At 43.6% G+C, this 23,769-nt stretch overlaps 1 protein-coding gene across 3 annotated transcripts in view; it reads left to right on the forward strand.

Moving 5' to 3' along the window:
* Positions 1–23,069, forward strand: part of ZFC3H1 (zinc finger C3H1-type containing) — a 101,533-nt gene extending 78,464 nt beyond the window's left edge. For all 3 annotated transcript variants that reach the window (XM_056574115.1, XM_056574116.1, XM_056574117.1), the window contains 12 exons: positions 1,155–1,392; positions 5,019–5,124; positions 5,199–5,397; positions 5,780–5,874; positions 7,757–7,867; positions 16,455–16,559; positions 16,639–16,804; positions 17,762–17,862; positions 19,984–20,085; positions 21,451–21,490; positions 21,899–21,961; positions 22,091–23,069. In XM_056574115.1, coding sequence (XP_056430090.1) covers positions 1,155–1,392; positions 5,019–5,124; positions 5,199–5,397; positions 5,780–5,874; positions 7,757–7,867; positions 16,455–16,559; positions 16,639–16,804; positions 17,762–17,862; positions 19,984–20,085; positions 21,451–21,490; positions 21,899–21,961; positions 22,091–22,219 — 1,455 coding nt within the window. In that variant the 3' untranslated portion in view covers positions 22,220–23,069. The remainder of the gene's footprint in view (positions 1–1,154; positions 1,393–5,018; positions 5,125–5,198; positions 5,398–5,779; positions 5,875–7,756; positions 7,868–16,454; positions 16,560–16,638; positions 16,805–17,761; positions 17,863–19,983; positions 20,086–21,450; positions 21,491–21,898; positions 21,962–22,090) is intronic.
* Positions 23,070–23,769: the final 700 nt, after the last annotated feature.

Below are 23,769 nucleotides of genomic sequence, written 5' to 3' on the forward strand. Positions count from 1 at the left end.
GCAAAACCAATAGGTTGTACAATTGCTTTCATTAGAAATTTTTTAGTATTTCATACTGAAAAAGCCAGTCAAACAACTGCCCCCCCCCCCCCCCCCCCCCCCCCGCCTGCTTGGACACATACTAGTCCTGCTGTGTCCATGCATCATCACCTATGTCATGGACACACTTCCTTGATTGACAGCTGTGAGCGCAGGGCTCACACCTAGAGGAAAAATCCTCCCACTGTCAGCTTGTGTCCCGGTACTGTCAGTGAGGACAAGCTGGGAGTTGTAGTTTTGCTAATGCTAGGGGAGATGTGAGCAGACAGCATACTGAGGGAGGGGGCGGAGACCTGCAGTGAGGCCACGCCCCCACCCTTTGAGAGGAATTCAGACTAGTGAGCTAAATTAAAAGTGTAATAAAAAAAAATATAAGTGGGAGACGCACAAAAAATTTACATGGTCAGGATTAGGTACTGAGTGATATATTAAAAAATGTTTTTTGTTGGATCTGACGGGTACTCTTTAAGTATCTGATTAGTGTAAGTTCAACCACTGTTACCTTCACTTATCATGGAAATAGGGGTCCTGTGTCCCCACTTACATGGAGTACTGGGCAAGCATAGGCACTGCCACTCTCTTCAGTCTCTAAGTCAGTGTTTCTCAACCAGGGTGCCTACAGCTGTTGCAAAACTACAACTCCCAGCATGGGAAACACTGCTCTAAGTGATATACTAAGATAGGCCAGTTGCTGTACGCCATTTTCCAGTTCCATAGGCTTTAAACAAGTACAAGTGTCATTGTGCATGTTCTAACGGTCCATTCAAAGCCTCTTGTTTTATTGAGTCTAACTGGATAGATAAGTGTCAATATTGGGACAACCCCTATAATCTGTTAGTAGTACAAGTTCTTTTGATAGAAAGGAGCTGTAGCTGCTGCATAGGCATTTCGGGGACATTAGGTTGTACTGCACAGATCCTATAGGCTTATGCACATTCAGCTTGAGTAGGTGTCCCCGTGCCATGCTGTACTCTTTGCATGGTTTTCTAGAGACTGACAAATTTACATCAGTAGGCTCTCCTGGGATCAGATATATAATGTATGCACAGAACATTTTAGTAGTGGAATATTTGTGCCCTTTAACTACAACTTTTTTGTTTTAATGTGATTTACAGAATGCTTTAAAGTCCCCTTGTGAGAAGAGTTTAGCAGATCACCTCACGCCTAAGGATCGCTGCTTAGCATGGCTTTCTTACATTCACCTGATGGAGTTCAGTAGCCTGCCTGCTAATTTCTATGATCCAACAGTTACAAACCCTTCAAGGATAGTTAACAAGGAGCCGTTTCTAATACCTTGGCTGAATCCCCAAAGTGTAACGACTGATCCTGTCATGCTGCTTGCCCTATTTGAAGGTGTGTCTCATAGTTGCTGTTTTGCTTGCATACTTTAATGTTTGTTTTTCTCTGTTTTTAATTTTGTTTTGCTGCCACTGTTTGGGGTACTGTTGCTAGTGTATGATTCCCGCTTTACCTCCTGTCATCTGTCTGTTTACATGACAGGGTGGTGATGTTAATATGGTGTCATTCTGCTCTTTTGCAACCATATGACCTGCCAGTGGGTGATTGGAGGGCTGCTGCAGTTATTAAACACAATATGACATATTTGTTGAGATCATACAAGTACTCATATCTAGTAGTGACATTTTAATATACTTCTATAAACATTTAACCCAATGAACGTCCACCACTCACATTCTTTAACCCCTTAAGGACTCAGGGTTTTTCCGTTTTTGCACTTTCTTTTTTCCTCCTTATCTTTTAAAAATCATAACCCTTTCAATTTTCCATCTAAAAATCCATATTATGGCTTATTTTTTGCGTCGCCAATTCTACTTTACAGTGACATTAGTCATTTTACCCAAAAATGCACGGTGAAATGGAAAAAAAAATCATTGTGCGACAAAATCGAAAAAAAAACGCCATTTTGTAACTTTTGGGGGCTTCCGTTTCTACGCAGTGCATATTTCGGTAAAAATTACACCTTATCATTATTCTGTAGGTCCATACAGTTAAAATGATACCCTACTTATATAGGTTTGATTTTGTCGCACTTCTGGAAAAAATCATAACTACATGCAGGAAAATTTATACGTTTAAAAATGTCATCTTCTGACCCCTATAACTTTTTTATTTTTCCACGTACGGGGCGGTATGAGGGCTCATTTTTTGCGCCGTAATCTGAAGTTTTTATTGGTGTGATTTTTGTTTTGATCGGACTTTTTGATCACTTTTTATTCATTTTTTAATGGTATAAAAAGTTACCAAAATACGCTTTTTTGGACTTTGGAATTTTTTTGCGCGTACGCCATTGACCGTACGGCTTAATTAATGATATATTTTTAGAGTTCGGACATTTACGCACGCGGCGATACCACATATGTTTATTTTTATTTTTTTTTACACTGTTTTATTTTTTTTATGGGAAAAGGGGGGTGATTCAAACTTTTATTAGGGAAGGGGTTAAATGACCTTTATTAACACTTTTTTTTTACTTTTTTTTTTGCAGTGTTATAGGTCCCATAGGGACCTATAACACTGCACACACTGATCTCTTATCCTGATCACAGGCGTGTATTAACACGCCTGTGATCAGTGTTATCGGCGCTTGACTGCTCCTGCCTGGATCTCAGGCACGGAGCAGTCATTCGTCGATCGGACACCGAGGAGGCAGGTAAGGGCCCTCCCGGTGTCCGATCAGCTGTTCGGGACGCCGCGATTTCACTGCGGCGGTCCCGAACAGCCCGACTGAGCAGCCGGGATACTTTCAGTTTCACTTTAGAAGCGGCGGTCAGCTTTGACCGCCGCTTCTAAAGGGTTAATACCGCGGGTGGTATTAGCCGCGGGTCCCGGCCGTTGATTAGCGCTGGGACCCACGCGATATGATGCGGGATCGCGGCGCGATCCCGCTTCATATCGCGGGAGCCGGCGCAGGACGTAAATATACGTCCTGCGTCGTTAAGGGGTTAAATCCCTGAGAGTTATATTGGTTATACCATGTCTGCACCCTTTTCTTGTTTTTCCAGTGTTGCAGTTTACTCTTAGGCCCCTTTCACACTATAAAGTTGTTCCGTTTAAAGATCTGTTATAAACTTCCGTTACAAAAGCCTTAACGGATGTTAAATGTCCGTTACAAAATCCCATTCAAGTCTATGGGATTTTTTGATTATCCGTTATGACCCGTTATAGCCCGTCATGAATATCAGACATTATTTGTGGCAGAAGAAAAAATGGCACATACACTAATTTTTCTTCTGTCACAAGAAACGGGTTAATTAACAGCCCTTATTTTTAACATTGAAGTCTATGGCTGACGGATGAGCCTTTATGTCATCCATTTGCACCCGGTTTATAATATCAGTTATTACTTCTGAGCATGCTCAGAAGAGGTGACATCAGCAGACTCCTGCAGTGCTGAGGGAGGACTACTACTCCCATCATGGAACAGACATGTTATATTTACAAATGTGCCAGCGGGGGTCATATCTTTATTAATGCGCTGCAGGGGGCATATTATAAATGTGCTGGGGGGCTAGGCTATATAGGCTGCATGTCTGCCCCCTCTGCAGCGCTATATATCTTGCCCCCTCTGCAGCGCTATATATCTTGCCCCCCCCACGGCACTTTTAATATACATATGGCCCCCGCTGCCACAATGTTCATTTTAAAAACCCTGTGGAGCGCCCTGAATGGCTCCTCGATACCGGCCATTCACGGCTCCCGGCAGGGGATTTAAACATGAAAGTAAAAACACACGATACATTGCAGGGTTGCGAACCATGCCGCCCGCTCCCCTGCTTCTAATCGCATGGGGTCTCAGAAGTGAGACCCGGTGCGATCAATCCCTTAGCCCCTGTACTACAACCCCCATCATGGAACAGAGCCTGTTCCATGATGGGGATTGTAGTACAAACACTGATGTAGCCTCCCCAGCCATCAGCAGACTCCCGCAGCCAGGAAATTACTACTCCCATCATGGAAACAAGTCTGTTCCATGATGGGTGTAGTAGTAGTCCCAGCTTTGGGAGTCTGTAGGCAGAGGTGTTAAAACGGCCGTACATGAGGGATGTTATTACGGGCCTTAAAAGATTAATATGCCGTTATGTTGATGGACATTATTCAGCCGTTAGCACCCGTTATTTCATCCGTTATTATACATCCCTTCTTACACAGAAAACTGATGTGTAATAATTGAATACTCAGTGTGAAAAGAGCCTTGTATATACAGCTGTAAAATTCCTAATTTTGGTCCCTGGCTTGTCATGAATGCAGTACAGTATCATAATGTTGCACTAACCCCAGTTTGGAGGGTTACTCTCATTTAAAAATAACTTTTTACCTGTTGCCCAGACATATAAAGTTAACACATCGATCGGGTCTCACTCCTGAGACCACTGCGATCAGGAGTTTTAACCTGGGGAAGTTTGCGGTTGTGCACCCCTCTCTCTAGCGGTCAGTCAAATACGACCTTTTCTTGTATAAGTCAATGCAGGGAAAAGATCTGATTAGCCGGCAGCGGAGTGGAGCCATATGCTACTCACTTTCCCAAGGTATAACTCCTGAACGCAGCTGATCTCTGGAGTGAGTGTTGACAACTTTTCACATGTCTGGGCAGCATATGAAAAGTCTGAGAGTGACCATTTAATATTAGTTTGCAGTTACTGGTCTTAGCTTGATCCCTGGCCCATTAAGATGTCATAGGGTTAATGCACTGATAAGATTCAAGATAACCATTGCTGTATCTGTATATTAGTTTAAAGCTGCATGGTATTGTTAGTAGATAAAGATTGTATATACCAGTATTGCTTAGCAGAATGGAGAAAGGAGATGGACTGTCTTAAGTTATAAGTAGTTTATATGTTCTAGTAGAACTGTCGCTAAAACAATGCTAAATTCCTAACACTGCATCCATCTGTAACATCAGCTGCAATCCTAAATGGTAAACTATGTGGCCATGCTTATGCTGTGTCCTATTTCAATAGCTGCTGTGTATTCTTGCTCTGATGAAAACTTGAATGAGGAGGAAAGAATAGAAGTTTGTCTACCACTTTATCAGAATATGATCTCGCTTCATCTTATGCTTGAAAGGTAACAATGTAAAGATATGTTAACACTGGTAGTAAGTCTGCTATATAGACTGACTTGTTTTGCTTTTCTTTAAGGCACTTTGCTGCAGTGAATCTTTGTAAGGAGCTGCTGGAAAATTCTAGTAGAAACTGTGATCTACTAGAATGTTTATGCTCAGTGTACATGAAGCAAGGACAGCCAGAAAATGCTGTGGATGTCTGGATCTCTGCATTCAGAAATAATCCATGGAATGCACAAATCTTCTATAAAGCCTGCAAGTTCCTAGTACAGCTGGTAGGTAGTGTTCCCTTTATGTGCATGGAAATTAACCAAAGCAGGTAAAAACCTGCCAAGGATATATTGGTACTAGTTCTAGCTAAGAATTGACCTGTATTGCTCTACTCCTTCACATACTCCCAAGTACAATAGTGGTAAAGACACATTTTGTGTGTACTATTACATTGTAACTTCCTAGCTAGGCCCAATCTCCCATTGTAGTGATCAGTGAGGGTCTTGGTGATCAGACACTCCTGATCTATCCCACGGATTGAGTGGTGTTGGTGCGAAACACCTTTTAACACACTAAAAACAAATATTTAAAGTAATTGAATTTACAAAATAAATTTGAAAATCATGTGGTGACCAAAGTTGATCTATAAAAATTTTACATTTTCAGAACCGTTTAGATTGTGTGTCGTCTCTATTGGAAGTATTTTTAACATCATTCTTTGAAAACACTAATGAAAAATATGCTCCAGCAGATCTTTTAAGGTAAAACACTTTTACTTTTTATTTATTTTTATTTTTTTATATTCCTAAAGTACAGAAATTATGTCCAAAGATCCCAAATAATTTTTTTTAACACAGGACATGTGTGATTTTCCATAGTGCAACTTTGAGTAAGAAATCTTGCTCTTTAAATTAATAAGTCTGCAAATGTATTTGATAAGTTTGTGTCCAGCTTTACCTAGATCCTTTAGCGTGACAATATCCCCAAGTGAGAAGGAAAACCTACACAGTATAACATTACTCTTTCATCTGCAGGTCTATTTGATTGTAGCATCTGCATTTTCTTTTGAGTTGGATATTCTTTATATTTTTTACATAAAATATAACCCCCCTTCCTCCCCAAGTAGATAACAAAGGGTAAAAAAATATTTAAAAAATAAAATAAACCTCCTACATCGGAACTTGTACAAGACTGGTAAGTCCACCAATTCTATAGATACTTACGTACATACTTGAGTATAAGCCGACTTTTTCAGCATGATTTTTCATGCAGAAAACGCCCCCCTCGGCTTATACTCGAGTGAACTCTCCGCCTGTCAATCCCTTGTCGGTGGTCTTCAACCTGCGGACCTCTAGATGTTGCAAAACTACAACTCCCAGCATGCCCGGACAGCCATCGGCTGTCCGGGCATGCTGGGTGTTATAGTTTTGAAACCTCTGGAGGTCTGCAGGTTGAAGACCACTGCGGCCTTCGTCATCATCCAGCCATTTATGCTGCAGGGACCGTCCCGCGGGGATGGTTAGTCGTCGCGGGCTGTCCATCTTCAACCGGGAGGCCCTCTTCTCTTCTCCGGGATGGCCCCGGCCTAGTGATGTTGCCTTGACGACGACGCACAGGGACATTGCGCATGAACGTGCGTAGTCAAGGCAAAGCCACAAAGCGTGGAGAAGAGGGCCCCCGGTGAAAATGGACAGCCCGCAATGACTAACCATCCCCACCAGACGGTCCCTGCAGTATAGATGGCCTGGACCAGCTCACCCTAACATCCCGCCGAGGGGAGGTGAGAACAAAACAAAAGGGGGAAGGGAGGGTGACTACCAAGGATTATGACTAAGGCCGCAGTGGTGTTCAACCTGCGGACCTCCAGAGGTGTCAAAACTACAACTCCCAGCATGCCGATGGCTGTGTGGGCATGCTGGGAGTTGTAGTTTTGCAACATCTGGAGGTCCGCAGGTTGAAGACCACTGATGAAGGGATTGACAGGCTGAGATGATGAAGGGGGGGATGATGACGAAGGCCGCAGTGGTCTTCGACCTGCAGAGGTTTCAAAACTACAACACCCAGCATGCCGATGGCTGTCCGGGCATGCTGGCAGTTGTAGTTTTGCAACATCTGGAGGTCCGCAGGTTGAAGACCACTGATGAAGGGATTGACAGGTAATGATGATGAAGGGGGGGGGGGGGTGTCTGGATGATGACAGGGGGGGGGGATTATGTATTTCCCACCCTAGGCTTATAGTCGAGTCAATAACTTTTCCTGTTTTTTGGGGGGTGAAATTAGGGGCCTCGGCTTATATTCGGGTCGGCTTATACTCTAGTATATACGGTATTACAAGTAGTGACTCTGTTACAATGAATTGCGCACCATGGTTGAAATATCCCAAAGCACATAAAATGTCAAGTAGTCTGATTGCATTGAATCTACACCTACATATATTTTTAGGAAAGGCTTTAACAATTCACCTTTTTTGTAGTATTGGATTTCTCTTTATAGGGGTTAGCCAAAAAAAAAAAACTTTTGCCACATTTCCACATGAAAGCTGCAGCCTCCGTCCTGTGAATGAGTGGTCATTTGTTTTTTGTTGGTGATCCCCTTTACCAACAGGAGCATTCTGATAAAAAATATGTTGCTTTTTGTTTTTAGATACCTCTTGAATTTCTCAGTGCCACTAGATTTCATAGCACCAGCATTAAAAAATGATGGACCTCTTAACATTTCAAATATGCAAAGACCATACCTCTGGCTTGTCTTCTGGTAAGTAGAACTGCAGCTATAATATACATTCAGTTTGCTGACAATATTATTCTAGATGTTTTTACTATTGTTCATGATGATCATCCTTCTTTATATAGAAAGACATCAGGTCTGATTTCAATTTATTTTTTTGTTGCTTTAAACGGGTTAGCCAGGAATCGAAAAAAAAGAGCTTGCTTCTTTCAAAAACCACTCCCTGCCTGTCTCCAGGTTGTGTGTGGTATTACTACTTCACTTCAGTAGAATTGAGCTGCAGAACCACACCCAACCTGGAGACAGACAGGGAGCGGTTTTTGAAAGAAACAAGCTCAGTTTTTCAATTCTTGTATAACCCCTTAAGGACCACGGGGGGGGGGGGGGGGGTACGCCCTGATGTCCTGGTACTTCAGGATCAAGGGAGTATCTGTACGCCCATGGGAATTCCGGTCCTCGCTGGGCATTGACCGGATCGGGATACCTGCTGAAATCATTCATAAGGCACCCCGTGCTCCCCAACCCTGACCCCCCCACACACACACACACACACACACTTCTGCAATCGCTGATCAATTCAGATCGTCAATTTGCAGTGATTCCGGGTCAATTAAGTCACCAGTGACCTGGAAAAAAAAGGGTGATTGGTGCAGTCAGTCACCCCTGCCCAGCCGGAGTGAGGAGGCACTGGTGCCACCGCAACCGCACGATTGGCTTGATCAGTCGGCTGGAGCGGCCAGCCATTCACCCATCCTGCTGAGCTGCATCAGCAGGTGATCGGCGGTGGGGGGTGCGGAGAGGCTCACTTGGGGTCCAGTGTGGCGGTTGTCCTGAGCGGCGGTCCTGGCGGTCTGTGGCGATTGGATCCAACAGCAGGAGGTACGCGGTGTTTGCCTCCTGCTTTTGGTTTTCAACAACTCCCAGCATGCACAGCAAAAGGGCATGCTGGGAGTTGTAGTTTTGCAACAGCTGGAGGCACAACTGCAACTCCCAGCATGCCCTTTGACTGTCTGGGCATGCTGGGTGTTGTAGTTATGAATAAGTGTGCCTCCAGCTGTTGCATAACTACAATTCCCACTATGCACGGACATGCTGGAAGTTGTAGTAGTATGCCTCCTGCTGTTGCATAACTACAAGTCCCAGCATGCCCTTTGGCTGTCACTGCATGCTGAGAGTAGTTTTTGCAACAGCTGAAGGCACACTGATTGCGAAACAGTTGGTTACCTAACTAAGTGTTTCGTAACCAGTGTGCCTCCAGCTGTTGCAAACTATAACTCCCAGCATGCACTGATAGACCGTACATGCTGGGTGTTGTAGTTTTGCAACAGCTTGATGCACACTGCGAATCACTGAGTTTAGTAACAAACTCTGTGTTTTGCAACCATTGTGTCTCCAGCTGTTACATAACTACATAACATAACTGGATGCACACTGCGAATCACTGAGTTTAGTAACAAACTCTGTGTTTTGCAACCATTGTGCCTCCAGCTGTTACATAACTACAACCCCCAGCATGCACACAGCTAAAGGGCATGCTGGGAGTTGTAGTTCTGCAACAGCTGGAAGTTTGACACCCCCCCCCCCCCCCCCCCCTGTGTGCGTGTACCCTAAAAAAACACTACACAAAATAAAAATAAAACGACATATCCACATACTCTTACACAGTTACCCCACCCAATAAAAATGAAAAACGTCTGGTATGGCACTATTTCCAAAACGGAGCCTCCAGCTATTGCAAAACAACAACTCCCAGCATAGCCGGACAGCCATTGTCTGTCCAGGCATGCTGGGAGTTTTGCAACAGCTAGAGGCACCCTGTTTGGGAGGAAACACTGTTGTGGGGTAATTTTGGTATCAGAGGCAAGTGTAATTCTTGCATCCGGGTCCGTCCCTATGCAGGCCTCAAATGCGCATGGCACTTTCTCACTTCGGAGCCCTGCAGTATTTCAAGGCAACAGTTTAGGGCCACATATGGGGTATTACCTTATTTGGGAGAAATTGACTAATAAATTTTGGGGGGCTTTTTCTCCTTTTACCCCTTATGAAAAGGTAAAGTTGGGGTCTACTCCAGCATGTTAGTGGAGGGCAAAAAAAAATTTTTTACACTAACATGCTGGTGTGGCCCCATACTTTTCATTTTCACACGAGGTAAAATGAAAAAATGACCCCCAAAATTTGTAAACCAATTTCTCCTGAGTACGGAAATACCCCATATGTGCACGTAAAATGCTCTGTGACGCACAACAAGGCTCAAGAGTGAGAGCACCATGTACATTTGAGGTGATTTGCACAGGGGTAGCTGATCGTTACAGCAGTTCTGACATAAACGCAAAACAAAAACCACTCACATGTGACCCCATTTTGGAAACTACACCCCTCCCAAAAAGTAGCAAAGGGCATAGTAGGGCTGGGTTGGACTGGTTCATACCGAATTTTTTGGGCTGCACGATATGAATTTCCCCCCATACCGCAATACCGGTTGGGCCCCTCCCCCTCGGGAATGTATTATCAGCACAGCGCTGTTCCCACATCTGGGAACTAATCCTATGTTACCCGCCAGCACTGTTCTGCTCTCACCAATTAAGGATCAGCCCAGCGGGGTACTACTCACAGATGTGAAGCAATGCCCTCCTCCTCTTTGTTGGGGGCCGCCGGGCGCTGGAACTCTATACTCTACGCCAGTGGTCTCCAACCTGCGTTGCTGTCCGGGTATGCTGGGAGTTGTAGTTGTGCAACAGCTGGAGGTACGCAGGTTTGAGACCACTGCTGTACGCTGTATACCTATGCCCGGGCTGCAAAAGATACAGAAAATAAACTTTTAACTCAGCCGGCTTCTTACAGGACAGTGGGCTCAGCCTATTACTCACCGGGGCGGGACATCGCTCGGGCCGGTGATAGGCTGACAGCTGTCCACCCGGGCATAGGGATACAGCGTACAGCAGTGGTCTCAAACCTGCGGACCTCCAGCTGTTGCAAAACTACAACTCGCAGCATGCCCGGACAGCCGTTGGCTGTCCAGGCATGCTGGGAGTTGTAGTTTTGCAACAACTGGAGGTCCGCAGGTTGGAGACCACTGGCGTACACTATAGAGTTCCGGCGGCCCCCAACAAAGAGGAGGAGGGCAGTGCTTGACATATGTGAGTAGTACCCCGCTGGGCTGATTATTAATTGGGGGGAGCAGAATTGTGCTGGCGGGTCACATGATTTTGGGGGGGGAAGCCGAACGCCACGCGCGGGTCACATGATTGGGGGGGCGACAGAACAGCGCTGGCGGGTCACATGATTTGGGGGGGGGGGTGAGAAAATACCGTTATATACCGTGGAGCCGCCGTAAGTTTAAAAAAAAAAAAAATACCGTGATACACATATTTGGTCATACCACCCAGCCCTAGGGTATAGTGAGCCTTAACACCCCAGAGGTGTTTGAAATATTTTCATTAAAGTTGGACGTGAAAATGAAAAATTTGTATTTTTGTCGCCTCATTGGGGGACACACAGACCATGGGTATTATGCGGCTGCCACTAGGCAAAAAAAAATAATTTGCCTCCTCCCAGCAGTTTATACCCGCCCACAGGCACTGAGTTAATCAGTTTTTAGCTGACTGAAGACATCTGGGTGAGTATAAGAAGATGGAGTCCATGGAAGAGTATGAACTTCATCCTCTCCCCCCCACATTCTCCCTTGTGCTCCTTCCAGGGGTCCCCCTTCTCTATAGTTGACGGAGCTGCGGTGGAGTCCCAGCTCTTAAGCCGCCATTGCACTTGGCTCCCGGTCCCTCATGGCCTCCGGCATCACATGGAGAGCACAGTCTGGTTACCCCCTTGCGATCTGCAGGTAAAGGATGTATAATAATAAAAATTTTAAAAAAAGCCTCTCACGGGCTGCTAAAAGACTGCATTGCTTCAGCAGTGTTCTCTCTCTCTTGGAGAGTATTAGGCTCCCCTCTAGTGGTCAAAAGTAATTATTGTAGCTGCATATTTTTTTCTATGGCCCTTCCTCTTACCTTCCTTGTCTTATCAGTATAATATCTGATATGTCACCACATATGGAATTTTTTATTTTGATTCTGTCGCCCTTAACCAGTGACTGATAAACCTGTTTCTGCACCTCACATATTGGAAGGCTTTTGATCCGTTTATTGCAGTAGCAGCCCTTGTGCATTGTACGTAATTCGCGAACCTTGAATCCGCACTGGATGCTTCTAGCCCCGCTTCCAGAGTGACCTTTTTACGGGTTTTCCCTGCTTTCTTTTTGCACCCCATTGGTCATCTTCTCTGGGGTAAGTGATTGGATTGCTGGAGGTTCAGACTTTGGGTCAGTAACCTGTGTTCCTCGTCCGGGGCTGCACGGTGGCTCAGTGGTTAACGCTGTTGCCTTACAACACTGGGGTCTGGGGCTTAGATCAAACCAAGGAAAACATCTGCATGGACATTCTCTTCGTGTTTGAACAGTGAGTGCCATTAAGCCTTTTCCCTTCTCCACAACCACCTTTACTGCATCCACCACGTCCGTGAATGCAGTCCCAGTGTCCCACTTCCTGGGTGAAGTGACTGACAGGTCGCCCCTGTGTGGGCACTTTCTGCGAACTCCTTGTGGGTGGCCGTGGTCCTTTCCACCGCCCATGGAGGATGTGCCGTCTGCCACAGCTGCTATTCTGGTACTCCACTGTGTGAGAGTAAACTGCTGTACAATGGACCCTCTACACCATCCATAGAAGTTAGAGCCATCTACTACAGCTGCAGTCTCGGTACTCCCACTGTGAATGAGAGTTGACCGCTGTATAATGGACCCTCTACACCATCCATAGAGGTTGGTTTGTCTGCCGCAGCTGCTATTCCGCTACTCAACTCTGAGTGCGAGTTGACCGATGTACAATGGCCCTCTACACCATCCTTAGTGATTGACATCTGCTGCATCCACAGTTGCAGTTTCGGTACCCTGCTATATGTCAGCATTGACTGTTGTTCTTCCGCCCTCTGCCATGCCCTTGGAGGACATGGTATCTGCTGCATCGACGGTTGCAGTCCTGGTGCACCACGGCATGCGGGTGTTGTCGGGAGGGTGTCCCTCCATGCACCCTGGTTTCCCCAAACGTCCATGGAGCGTGCTTTCCACCACATTTGTGGATGAATTGCAGGGCCCTGCTTCCGGTGGGAGACAGCCAACTGTTGTGTCCCTGCAGGTGCAATGGACTTTCTATGGCAGCAGCATGGGTAATGTCCCAGTCGGATCAGTTTTTAGTGCAAGGGATCCAATGGGTGACCTTACGTATTCCTAGGGTGCTTTCTGATATGGCATCCACCCTGCTCTGGCCAGTACAGCCGTTTCCTTTCCCTCCTTTTGGGTGGAGTTGTTTGCAGTGTCCCTGCCATTGCTGAGGTACATTCATGTCAAGGGGTTCCAACTCTGGCCCGTCCGGGGTTTACATTCCCCACCCCAGAGGAGGCTCTTTAGTGGGCTAGGTAGGTCTTCCTCTCCAACTACTCTATTCGTCTCCTCTTTCCTTCTATGGATGGGTCGTATTAGTGGTCTGGCTACGCACTGCTCTTACCTCCTATGGGATGCCTAGCGTTGCTCAGACCGTCTTGGCACCTCCATGGAGTTGGGGTGGAGTTTCTTAGGTTTCCGCTATTTCTCGGGCGGTCCTTGCATTCCTCCTTTTCCTTGGTGGAGTGCTGTCAGTCTTCTATAATCCTCCGGTGACTGGCTCGCCATCTCGTTTAACCCTTCCGCTACCAGCTTGGTTGTAGCTTATTGAGTGTCTACCATCGAGATTCAGCCTTTGCGCTCCCCCCTTCTTTTGAGGGGTTGTATGACCTTTGTGGGTTCCTGCTCTTGCCTTTGCAGCCGTTGCCTTCCGACCTTCCTGTTTTGGAGTTTTTCTTCATTTCTCTCCTGCCCCCGCTCCCCTCCTTTTTTGGCGGGGTTCTGCTGGATATGGCTTAGTTGCAGCTGTCGCAGTCCTAGCTTTCTCAGGGGCACTTGTTGGTCCTGCCAGGGCAGTTCATGTTTTCTCCCCTCTTCCTCTGGATGCGGTTCTGTTGGTTCTTGCCAGGTCCATACCCTGGCTTCTCCAGCCCCTGGCACTGCTCCCTTTCCCTGTGTGGGTACATCTTGCTTGGAAGCAATCCTGGTGGTCCTTGTGCTTCCTTCTGGATATGAGGGCTCTGTTCTCTGCACTTACTCTCCAGCAATTTGTCCTGTGCTTGCCCTCCAGTCTGGTTGGGCATCCTCCCGCGCCCTGGTCATGTCTTCTCATCCTCGTTGCTTCGGTGTGGTCTCGCTGGGTCCCCTCAGTCTTCCCCTCGGTGACAGACATTCTGAGATGTTACTCTCTTGTTCATCCAATCCATTTCCACATTGGATTCCCATGCTTGGTCGGCCGTGTCTATATCCTAGTCTTTTTTTTTTTTTTTTTGTCTACGAGTGTGGGTGGCAGTGCCTTTTTGTTTTTTTTCCCTCTCCTGGGTTGGCTCACTCTTGCCTGGCAGCCCCGGAGTCGTTTTGGTCCCTCTACCTCGTTATTTTGCCCTTCCAGGCTATCCTTGCATTGGGCTCTTCCAGGAGGCCTTTCCATGCCTTGTGCTCTGGAGGGGTTGTTCCTGGGGCTTCCACCATTCCGGGGATTTGTCTCTGGCCTTGGCAGGGTTCCAGTCCCACTCTTCTCCTCTGTTTATCCGCAGCCGCGGTCTTTGCTTACCGCTCCAGGTACTGCCACGGTCTTTGCTTGCCGCTCGAGGTACTGCCCCGGTCTGGGTGCTCATCAGCTGGAGTGTTCACTCTGGCTTGAGGTTCTCTGCCTCTGGTGGTTGGGACTTCAGGGTTCCTCCTTTTCTTCCTGGACATGGAATCCTCTTTCTCTGGGCAACGGCTCCAGTGTTCCGGATGGCTGTGCTCCCTTACTCCGGTCTATTTGCGTTCCTTCTTCTCCCTCCAGAGTGGATCGTAGGATCTCGAAGTAGGGGGCCTTCCGGTCGGCCTGGTTTCCTGCGTCTCCTTGTGCATGGTCCACCTTGTCGCATGTTATTTTCTACTTTCGTCGCTGTGTGGCACACTCATGGGTTCTTTTCCACCGGGTTGGGTTAACACCAGCATTTTACTGAAAAAAATAAAAATTTTCACGTCTGACTTTAGCGGAAATTTTTCAAACACCTGTGGGATGTTAAGGGTCACTGTACCCCTTTTGTTCCTTGAGGGGTGTTGTTTCCAAAATAGTGTGCCATGTGGGGCTTTTTTTTGCTTTTCTGGCACCATAGGGGCTTCCTAAATGCGACATGCCCTCCAAAAACATTTTCAGCAAACCCAAATGTGACTCCTTCTCTTCTGAACATCGTAGTGCACCTGCAGAGCACTTGACGTCCACACATGGGGTATTTCCATACTCAGAAGAAATGGGGTTACAGCAATTTTCTCCTATTACCTCTTGTAAATATTGTAAATTTGGGGGCGAAAATGCATTTTAGTGAAAAAAAAAATTTTTAAACACCTGTGGGCTGTTAAGGCTCAACCTTGTTACATGCCATGAGGGGTGTAGTTTCCAAAATATTATGCCATGTGGGATTTTGTTTGCTATTATGCCACCATAGGGTCTTCCTAAATGCAACATGCCCCCCAAAAACCATTTCAGCAAAATTCACTCTCCAAAATCCCATTGTTGCTCCTTCGCTTCTGAGCCCTCTAGTGCACCCACAGAGCACTTTATCTTCACTTATGAGGTATTTCCTTACTCGAGAAGAATTCAGAAAGCTTCAAAGTTAGAAAAATTAAAATTTTTCATCAATTTTGGGAATTTTTCACCAAGAAATGATGCACATATAGATGAAAATTTACCACAATGTTAAAATGTCACGAAAAACAATCTCTGAAGCAAATTCATAAGTGAAAGCATCCCAGAGTTATTAATGTTTAGAGAGACAGTGGTTGGATGTGCAAAAAATGCTCTGGTTCTTAAAGGGGTACTCCACTGGAAAACATTTTTTTTTTTTTTTTTTTTTTTTTTTTTTTAAATATCAACTGGTGCCAGAAAGTTAAACAGATTTGTATATTACTTCTGTTAAAAAAAATCTTAATCCTTCCAGTACTTATCAGCTGCTGTTATGATCCACAGGAAGTTCTTTTCTTTTTGAATTTCCTTTCACCCTGACCACAGTGCTCTCTGCTAACACCTCTGTCCATTTTAGGAACTGTCCAGAGCAGGATAGGTTTTCTGTGGGGGATTTGCTCCTACTCTGGACAGTTCCCAAAATGGACAGAGGTGTCAGCAGAGAGCACTGTGGTCAGGCTGAATGGAAATTCAAAAAGAAAAAAACTTCCTGTGGAGCATAACAGCAGCTGATAAGTACTGGAAGGACTAAGATTGTTTAATAGAAGTAATTTACAAATCTTTTTAACTTTCTGGCACCAGTTGATTAAAAAAAAATGTTTTCCAGTGAAGTACCCCTTTAAGGTGAAAATTGGCTTGGTCCTTAAGGGGTTAACCCAAAGTATTTTACAATTTATGTTGTGTTGCCTCTGTGATGTGATGACATTTAAAATGAGACTGGCATTCATTGGATTTTCAGTCTTGAGCAAGTTATCTTAAGTTACATGCTATCTCTATAACCTGACTTTCAGCTTGTGGCAATCTCTTTACGCCACCATAGAGGAGGCAGTTGATTCATATGAAGCAGCGTTGGGGGCTGTGATGCAGCAGGACATACTGCAGAAGCTTTGGATGGAGTAAGTGTCCACAGTGTTTGGATGTGCCAGTGCTCTCCTTGACAAATGTCTTAATAATTACTGGCCCTTTTCTTTTCAGTTATCTTGTCTTTACTAACAGCAAAGTAATGGGATGCAGGAGTAAAGTTCAAGATAGTAAACATTTTGCAGATTTAATTAACAGATGCCTAATGACTGTCCCCACGCGGCAGCCCACTCCTTTTAGCACAGCTGACTACTGGACCAACTATGAGTTCCACAATTCGGTAAGGTGTCAATGATTTAAGAATAAATGCAGTATGATTATCAGAGATGTTTTAAGCATACATTAATGTAAGAATTGTGTGCATATATGTAGAGGCATAACAAGCATGTACCGTGTTTCCCCGAAAATAGTACCTACCCCGAAAATAGGCCCTAGCCGGATTATCGGGGTGGGCTGCAATATAAGCCTTACCCCGATAATAAGACCTAGACCAGTGGTCTCCAACCTGTAGACCTCCAGATGTTGCAAATGTTTGCAACATCTGGAGGTCCGCAGGTTGAATACCACGGACCTAGACAATGCCCGGGCTGCAAATATTAAAAAGCAATCTTTAACTTACCTTCGTCCTCCGTTCCCCCGTTGCTAAGGAACCGGCTCCGCTGTTCTCGCTCACCGGCCGGCTTCTTACATGAGTCGGCTCAGCCTATCATCGGCCGAGGCGGGACATCGCTGCGGCCAGTGATAGGCTGAAGGCTCTGAGACGTCACTACACCAGGAAGCAGCAAGAACAGCGGAGGGACCATGAGGCCGGTGCCTTAGCAAAGGGGGAACGGAAGACGAAGGTAAGTTAAAGATTGCTTTTTAATATTTGCAGCCCGGGCACAGGAATAGATACAGCGCAGCGGCTTATAATTATTTGGCAGGGGGGGAAAGAAGCTGCGCTCGCGGGTGACAAATGATCAGTACCCCGATGTGGGGATTGTGGGGTGCAGCGCTGGGCTGATAAACCGGCGGGGGTGGGGCAGCTCGCGCATATCACATGATGATAATGGTGGGGGGGGGGAAATACCGTGGAACCGCCATGTTGTTCAATGTGCATACCATAGATAAATAAGCCCTACCCTGAAAATTAGCCCTGGTGTGTTTTTTGGGGCTAAAATTTATATAAGACCCGGTCCTATTTTCGGAGAAACACGGTATTAAGATTCCATTCCAATCATATAATTCCTGTTTCCAGGTCATATACTATTACTTAAGCTGTGTACCACAAAGTCAGCATTCTAAGATACTGGAACGCTTCTCTTCCATGATGCCTATGAATCTTGGTCTTGCACTCAGGTAAGAAGACTCTGCTGTCACACTGAGAATATATAAGGCAACATACTGTATGTGATTTAAAGCATATCTGTCATTTAAAGAAAACATGTCAAAATGTTTGACCGGTGAGACCATTGACCAGGAGACAGAACAGGGAAAAGTGCACTGTCAATTCCCAGCTTGCAGCAATCTTTGTGCTGCTTCTTTCATCTGATGTGTAGTGTGGTGCTCCTCCAGAAGGAAGGGGATGGCTATCTATCGCCATCTACTAGACGTAGCTTCCTTGTACAATAGAAGAAGTTTGTTGACCGCACACAGACCAGTAGAAGATCCTTTTCGAAGTGTTATAAAAGCCGCCTGTGCCGCATGCGTAAATAAACACTTGAAAAAGGATTTGCTATAGGTCTGCGATCTATCACCAAACTACCAGGATTACTTCCAATAGATAGTTACATGTTAGTGTAAATTTAGCTCTTCTGAATAAATGCTACCGCCATAAATAATTTCAAACAGGTACAGAGCTATCCGCCCATTTTCACTGCAATAGATAGTGATTGAAACATCCTTCACCCTGTAATTTATGGAGCATAGAGAGAAGGCACCAGCTGTTGTCATGAATTCCATGTAACATGTAGGATTGCTGGCAAAAAAACAAAGCTTTAGGAATGACAAAAAAATTATTGGCGATAAATCCGGTCCTCTCATTTTGTATCCCATCACACAATGTCTGTTATAAATGAAAGCTCCTGCTCAGCTTTATGTGCATCACTTTTCCTTCTGGAAAAGTGTCACTTTGCATCTACCCCCCCCCCCCCCCCCTCCCCTGAGAGCTCTGTCCGTCCTATAAGGCTATGTTCACACTGCATAAAAACGCTGCCATATCACACACCCAGAAACAAAACACACTATTATTTTTATGCAGTGTGAACAGAGCCTAAGACCCTATATACATACTTGGTAGTTTCTTCAAAGAGACACATTATCCCCCTCCCTTCTTGTAGGGACACATCCCATTAACAAGGGAATACAAAACTAAACAAAAAGTAGGGGGTCGCAAAGCCCAGAATTCACAAAGGAAAACTCTTAAAATGTGTAAACCCATTAACTATTCAGCTCTCTTCACTCTTTCTACTAGTAATAGGACAAATGACAGTCAGCATTAAATGGGTACTACACTGAATTTTTTTTCCCCATTCTGCCTGGCTACAAAACAAAAAAATAAACCTTAAAGAGTTACTCCCATGGAAAACATTTTTTTTTTTAATCAACTTGTGCCAGAAAGTTAAACAGATTTGTAAATTACTTCTATTAAAAAATCTTAATCCTTCCATTACTTATTAGCTGCTGAATAGTACAGAGGAAATGGTTTTCTTTTTGGAACACAGAGCTGTCTGCTGACATCATTAAGAACTGTCCAGCATTGGAGAAATCCCCATAGCAAACATATGCTGCTCTGGACAGTTCCTAAAATGGACAGAGATGTGAGTAGAGAGCACTGTGGTCATGATGTCAGCAGAGAGCTCTGTGTTCCAAAAAGAAAACCATTTCCTCCATAGTGTTCAGCAGCTAATAAGTACTGGAAGGATTTAAGATTTTTTAATAGAAGTAATTTACAAATCTGTTTAACTTTCTGGCACCAGTTGATGTGCCAAAAAAAAAAAAGTTTTCCAGTGGAGTACCCCTTAAAATCCCCTTTTGATGTTCCCCTGGTGTGCCGATATCGCTCTGGTCTTCTGGGGCCCAACACTTCACTGAGCTTATTCCTGGCAGCACTGATGTCCTGCCTCAGCTTCTTAGTGCTCGGACCCATTACATGGCACTGCCGCTCAGTGTACTGCCATCCGAGGTGGGACAATGCTGTAACCAGCAAAAAGCTCAGCGCTGTCTGACTTGTCGGCCCCAGAATGTGGAAGAAGATTGGTGCCCTGAAGACAGGAAAGCAATATCGGCACACTGGAGGAGCGACAGAAGGGGAGTTTGTTTTACTATTTTAATTTTTGCAACCAGGCAGAATGGAAAAAGAGAAATTCAGTGGAGGACCCTGTTATAGCACCCGTATCTTAAACAGGATTTGGTGAGAGAACAGTATTTGCACATTTCCAGTAACACTGTTGCAATGGTTATTACAATGTTTATTTGCAGGGTACTTAAACAAGAAATGGATGACAACAATTTACAAATTGTGAAAATGCAGTCCAAGATGTTTACATATAACTTCCCAATGTGCCTGACCATCTGGAAAATGTAATGTACTAAGTGTTTTTGTTGTCTTGTAATATGCAGGTAAAGCTGATTTACAGAACAAATTATCCTTTTATATATATATATTTTTTTTTTTTTTTTTTTGCTGCAGTAAAAAGTTGAGATTGTTTTGTAATCATTAGGTCTAGTTCACACTTTTTTTTTTTTTTTTTGTTTTACTAATATAAAGTACAGAACAAAATTACCTAAAGGGAAAAAAGTTTAATAGAAGGGCTTTTCCCTTCTTAAAGGTCTTACTTCTAGTTTTATCTTAACCCCTTAAGGACCAAGCATTTTTCTGTTTTTACACTTTAGTTTTTTCCTCCTTACCTTTTAAAAATCATAACCCTTTCAATTTTGCACCTAAAAATCCATATGATGGCTTATTTTTTGCGCCACCAAATCTACTTTGTAATGACATCAGTCATTTTGCACAAAAATTTACGGCGAAACTGAAAAAAAATCATTGTGCGACAAAATTGAAGAAAAAACACCATTTTGTAAATTTTGGGGGCTTCCGTTTCTACGCAGTACATTTATTCTTTATTCTGTAGGTCCATACGATTAAAAGGGTACCCTACTTATATAGGTTTGATTTTGTCGTACTTCTGGAAAAAATCATAACTACATGCACGAAAATGTATGCATTTAAAATTGTCCTCTTCTGTCCCCTAGAACTTTATTTTTCCGCGTACAGGGTTGTTTGAGGGCTAATTTTTTGCGCCGTGATCTGAAGTTTTAATCGGTACTATTTTTATTTTGATCAGACTTCTTGATCGCTTTTTATTCCTTTTTTTTATGGTATGAAAAGTGACCAAAAATACGCTATTTTGGACTTTGGAATTTTTTTGCTCCAGAAAACTAAACAAAAAATTATAAAATTCAATTATTCTATTGTAAATGAATCCTTCCAGTACTTATCAGCTGCTGTATGCTCCATAGGAAGTTGAGTAGTTAGTTTCTGTCTGACCACAGTGCTCTCTGCTGACACCTCTGTTTTTCTCGGGTACTGTCCAGAGTAGGAGTAAATCCCCATAGCAATCCTCTCCTGCTCTGGACAGTTCCTGACATGGACAGAGGTGTCAGGAGAGAGCACTGTGGTCAGGCTGAAAATAACTATTTAACTTTCTCTGGAGCATACAGCAGCTGATAAGTACTAGAAGGATTAAGATTTTTTAATAGAAGTAATTTACAAATCTGTTCAACTTTCTGGTACCAGTTGATTTGAAAAAAAAAAAATAATTGTTTTCCAACGGAGTACCCCTTTAATTCTCTTTGTGAAGGCTACTTGACTGTTAATCTTAGTATTGCTGATCATATCTGTGTAAGGTAGAAATATAATATCTTATTTTGTATTGTGCCTTTTAGAGCCATTGCAGTGGAAACTTTCCTAAAGGGACATAAGGAGGTGAGAACTGATTTTAACCTGAATTTTCTAAGTTGGGCTCACTGGATAGCTAGTATTAATGGGTAGCTAATTCTTTGTTCTTCAAACAGAGCCAGTCTGACAAAAATGATCACAGAGCACACTTGAGTGCATCTGCTCCTTCATTGATCAGTAGGGTCTCTGCACCCAGAACCCCTCTGATCTAAACCACTCGTCCCTGGTTTTCGGCTCTGTTTTATCCAGTAATAGTCCTCATACACCCATCATAACTTAATGGGAGCATCACCTATACATCGCAAAGTCTTTAAAAACTAGATGCCATGATGAAGATTCAAATATAACCTCTTACTATATTTTGAAAGGGTTGAAAATATTGAACTTGATTGTATTTTTTTGTCTAATCCTACTCAAGTGCATCTTGTTTTACAGGTCCAGCACTTATATCAAAGGGCCCTGCAGAAGTTGCCTCTGTGTGCTGAGCTCTGGAAAGATGTAATGTTTTCTTCTGTTTCTCTAATAGGGTTTAATATAACTTTTATTTTTATTTTTTTGCTTGCTATACCTCTGGGTGGGTATACAAGACACTGATCTTACCACATGTGCTTCCCCCATCTTTTGCAGCAACTCTTGTTTGAAGCATCAGGAGGAGGTAAAACTGATAACCTGAAAAAACTAGTTTCCAAGTGCCAAGAGGTTGGAGTCAGCCTAGATGAGCTCTTAAATTTAAACACAGAAAGCAAGAATCACTGAACACTGGTTGCAGTCAGGCCAAAGTCTAATTCTAAATTGCCAAAATGGTCAAGAATAGATTGATTCAGATTAGGCTGTGAAAATCAGACCTATTCTGAGTCAACCATGCTTTCTGTAACTACATAGTGTACATTTACTGCCACCTTAAACTGGAGACATGAATTCCAAACTCAGGCCAGGCTACATGGCCCCACAAGATACTCTTTACATCATGTACGTAAGTATAGTTCATCTAAAACTGCTGTTTTATTGTTTCTGTCTATTTTGTGTTTGTTCTTTCCCTCTCCTTCTTCCTTTTATTTTACGATCCCCATTTGTTGTGATGTTTCTAACTTGCTTGACTCTCTGACTGATGCCTGTGAGACCCTATGTCTGAGATAACTATGGGGGCTGCTATTTACAATCCAAAAGCAATCAGTCTCTAATTCTAAATCTTTAGCCAATTTGGTCATTGTTTTAATAGAACGGTGGGGAGGTTCCAGGGAATTTAAGTTAATCCAAAAAGCAGCAGGTCTTCAGGCAGGTAGAGGCCATCAGTCTGCTAAGTGCACATGAGGGGCTTTCTTTTTTCTTTCTTTTTTTTTTTTTTTATTAATTTTTTTTCCATATTTCTGCATTTTGGACTTTAAAGCCGAGACTGTTAAACTTGAAGACAAACAATACTAAATGCAAAATGCCAGTGCATCAGAGCCGAAGAGTGGTCAATTATGTGCAATTTTTTTTTTGTGAAGTTTAATTTATAATAAAGTTTAACAGTTTAAAGTAAAGTATATAATGGAAAAAATGTTTTGTATTATGGTACTACCTTGTGTAGTATTCAAATGTTTATGCAAACTAATTTTAAGAAATAAAATTTTTAAATAAAAGTGGTGTCTTTATTTGAATCGAATGTATCATGAAATCATGAACTTTTGTTTAACTCATGTTTTTGTTAAACATAATTTTTAACAACATAATCCACAGATCTTGCAATGTCTGTGATAAGGAGGCGGCTAGTGGAAAGTGATCAGTACAGCATTACAACAAAAGATGACTTATATAGATGAGACACCTGCAGCTCGGCCTCCTCCTCCCTTTAGCAGGGCCTCTGCACAAGTCGCAGAACATGCTTACATTTGTGTCCCATACGCAGAATGAGACTTGCTGTAAATCATATCACTAAATGCTGTGAAAACAGCTCAATCAAGATGGCTGTTAACGTACTGTGCAAACATTTTTTAAAAAGTGTCAGAAAATATAATCAGTATATATTTTAGTATCTGGCTATTATCGTAAAAAAAAAAATGCCCCCTTTATATGCACTTTAATGTAACCTCTAGCTATAAAAAAAAGCAGCAAAAACAGCAGATAAAACTTCATGAAAAATTGTGTTTTTCTAAGAATGCGGAGTGTGAAACCAACCTTCATATTATTGTTGGAGGTGTCACCAACAGAACATTGTTGTTATCGTTATTAGTCCAGCTTTTGAAAAAAAAAAAAAGGAAAAGGTTCTATTAATTTTAAGTAGAAACTAGTGCTAATTTCAGCAAATATTAAATAAAACACCCCTC

This window comes from Hyla sarda, chromosome 4 (assembly GCF_029499605.1).
Source record: "Hyla sarda isolate aHylSar1 chromosome 4, aHylSar1.hap1, whole genome shotgun sequence".
NCBI lineage: Eukaryota > Metazoa > Chordata > Amphibia > Anura > Hylidae > Hyla > Hyla sarda.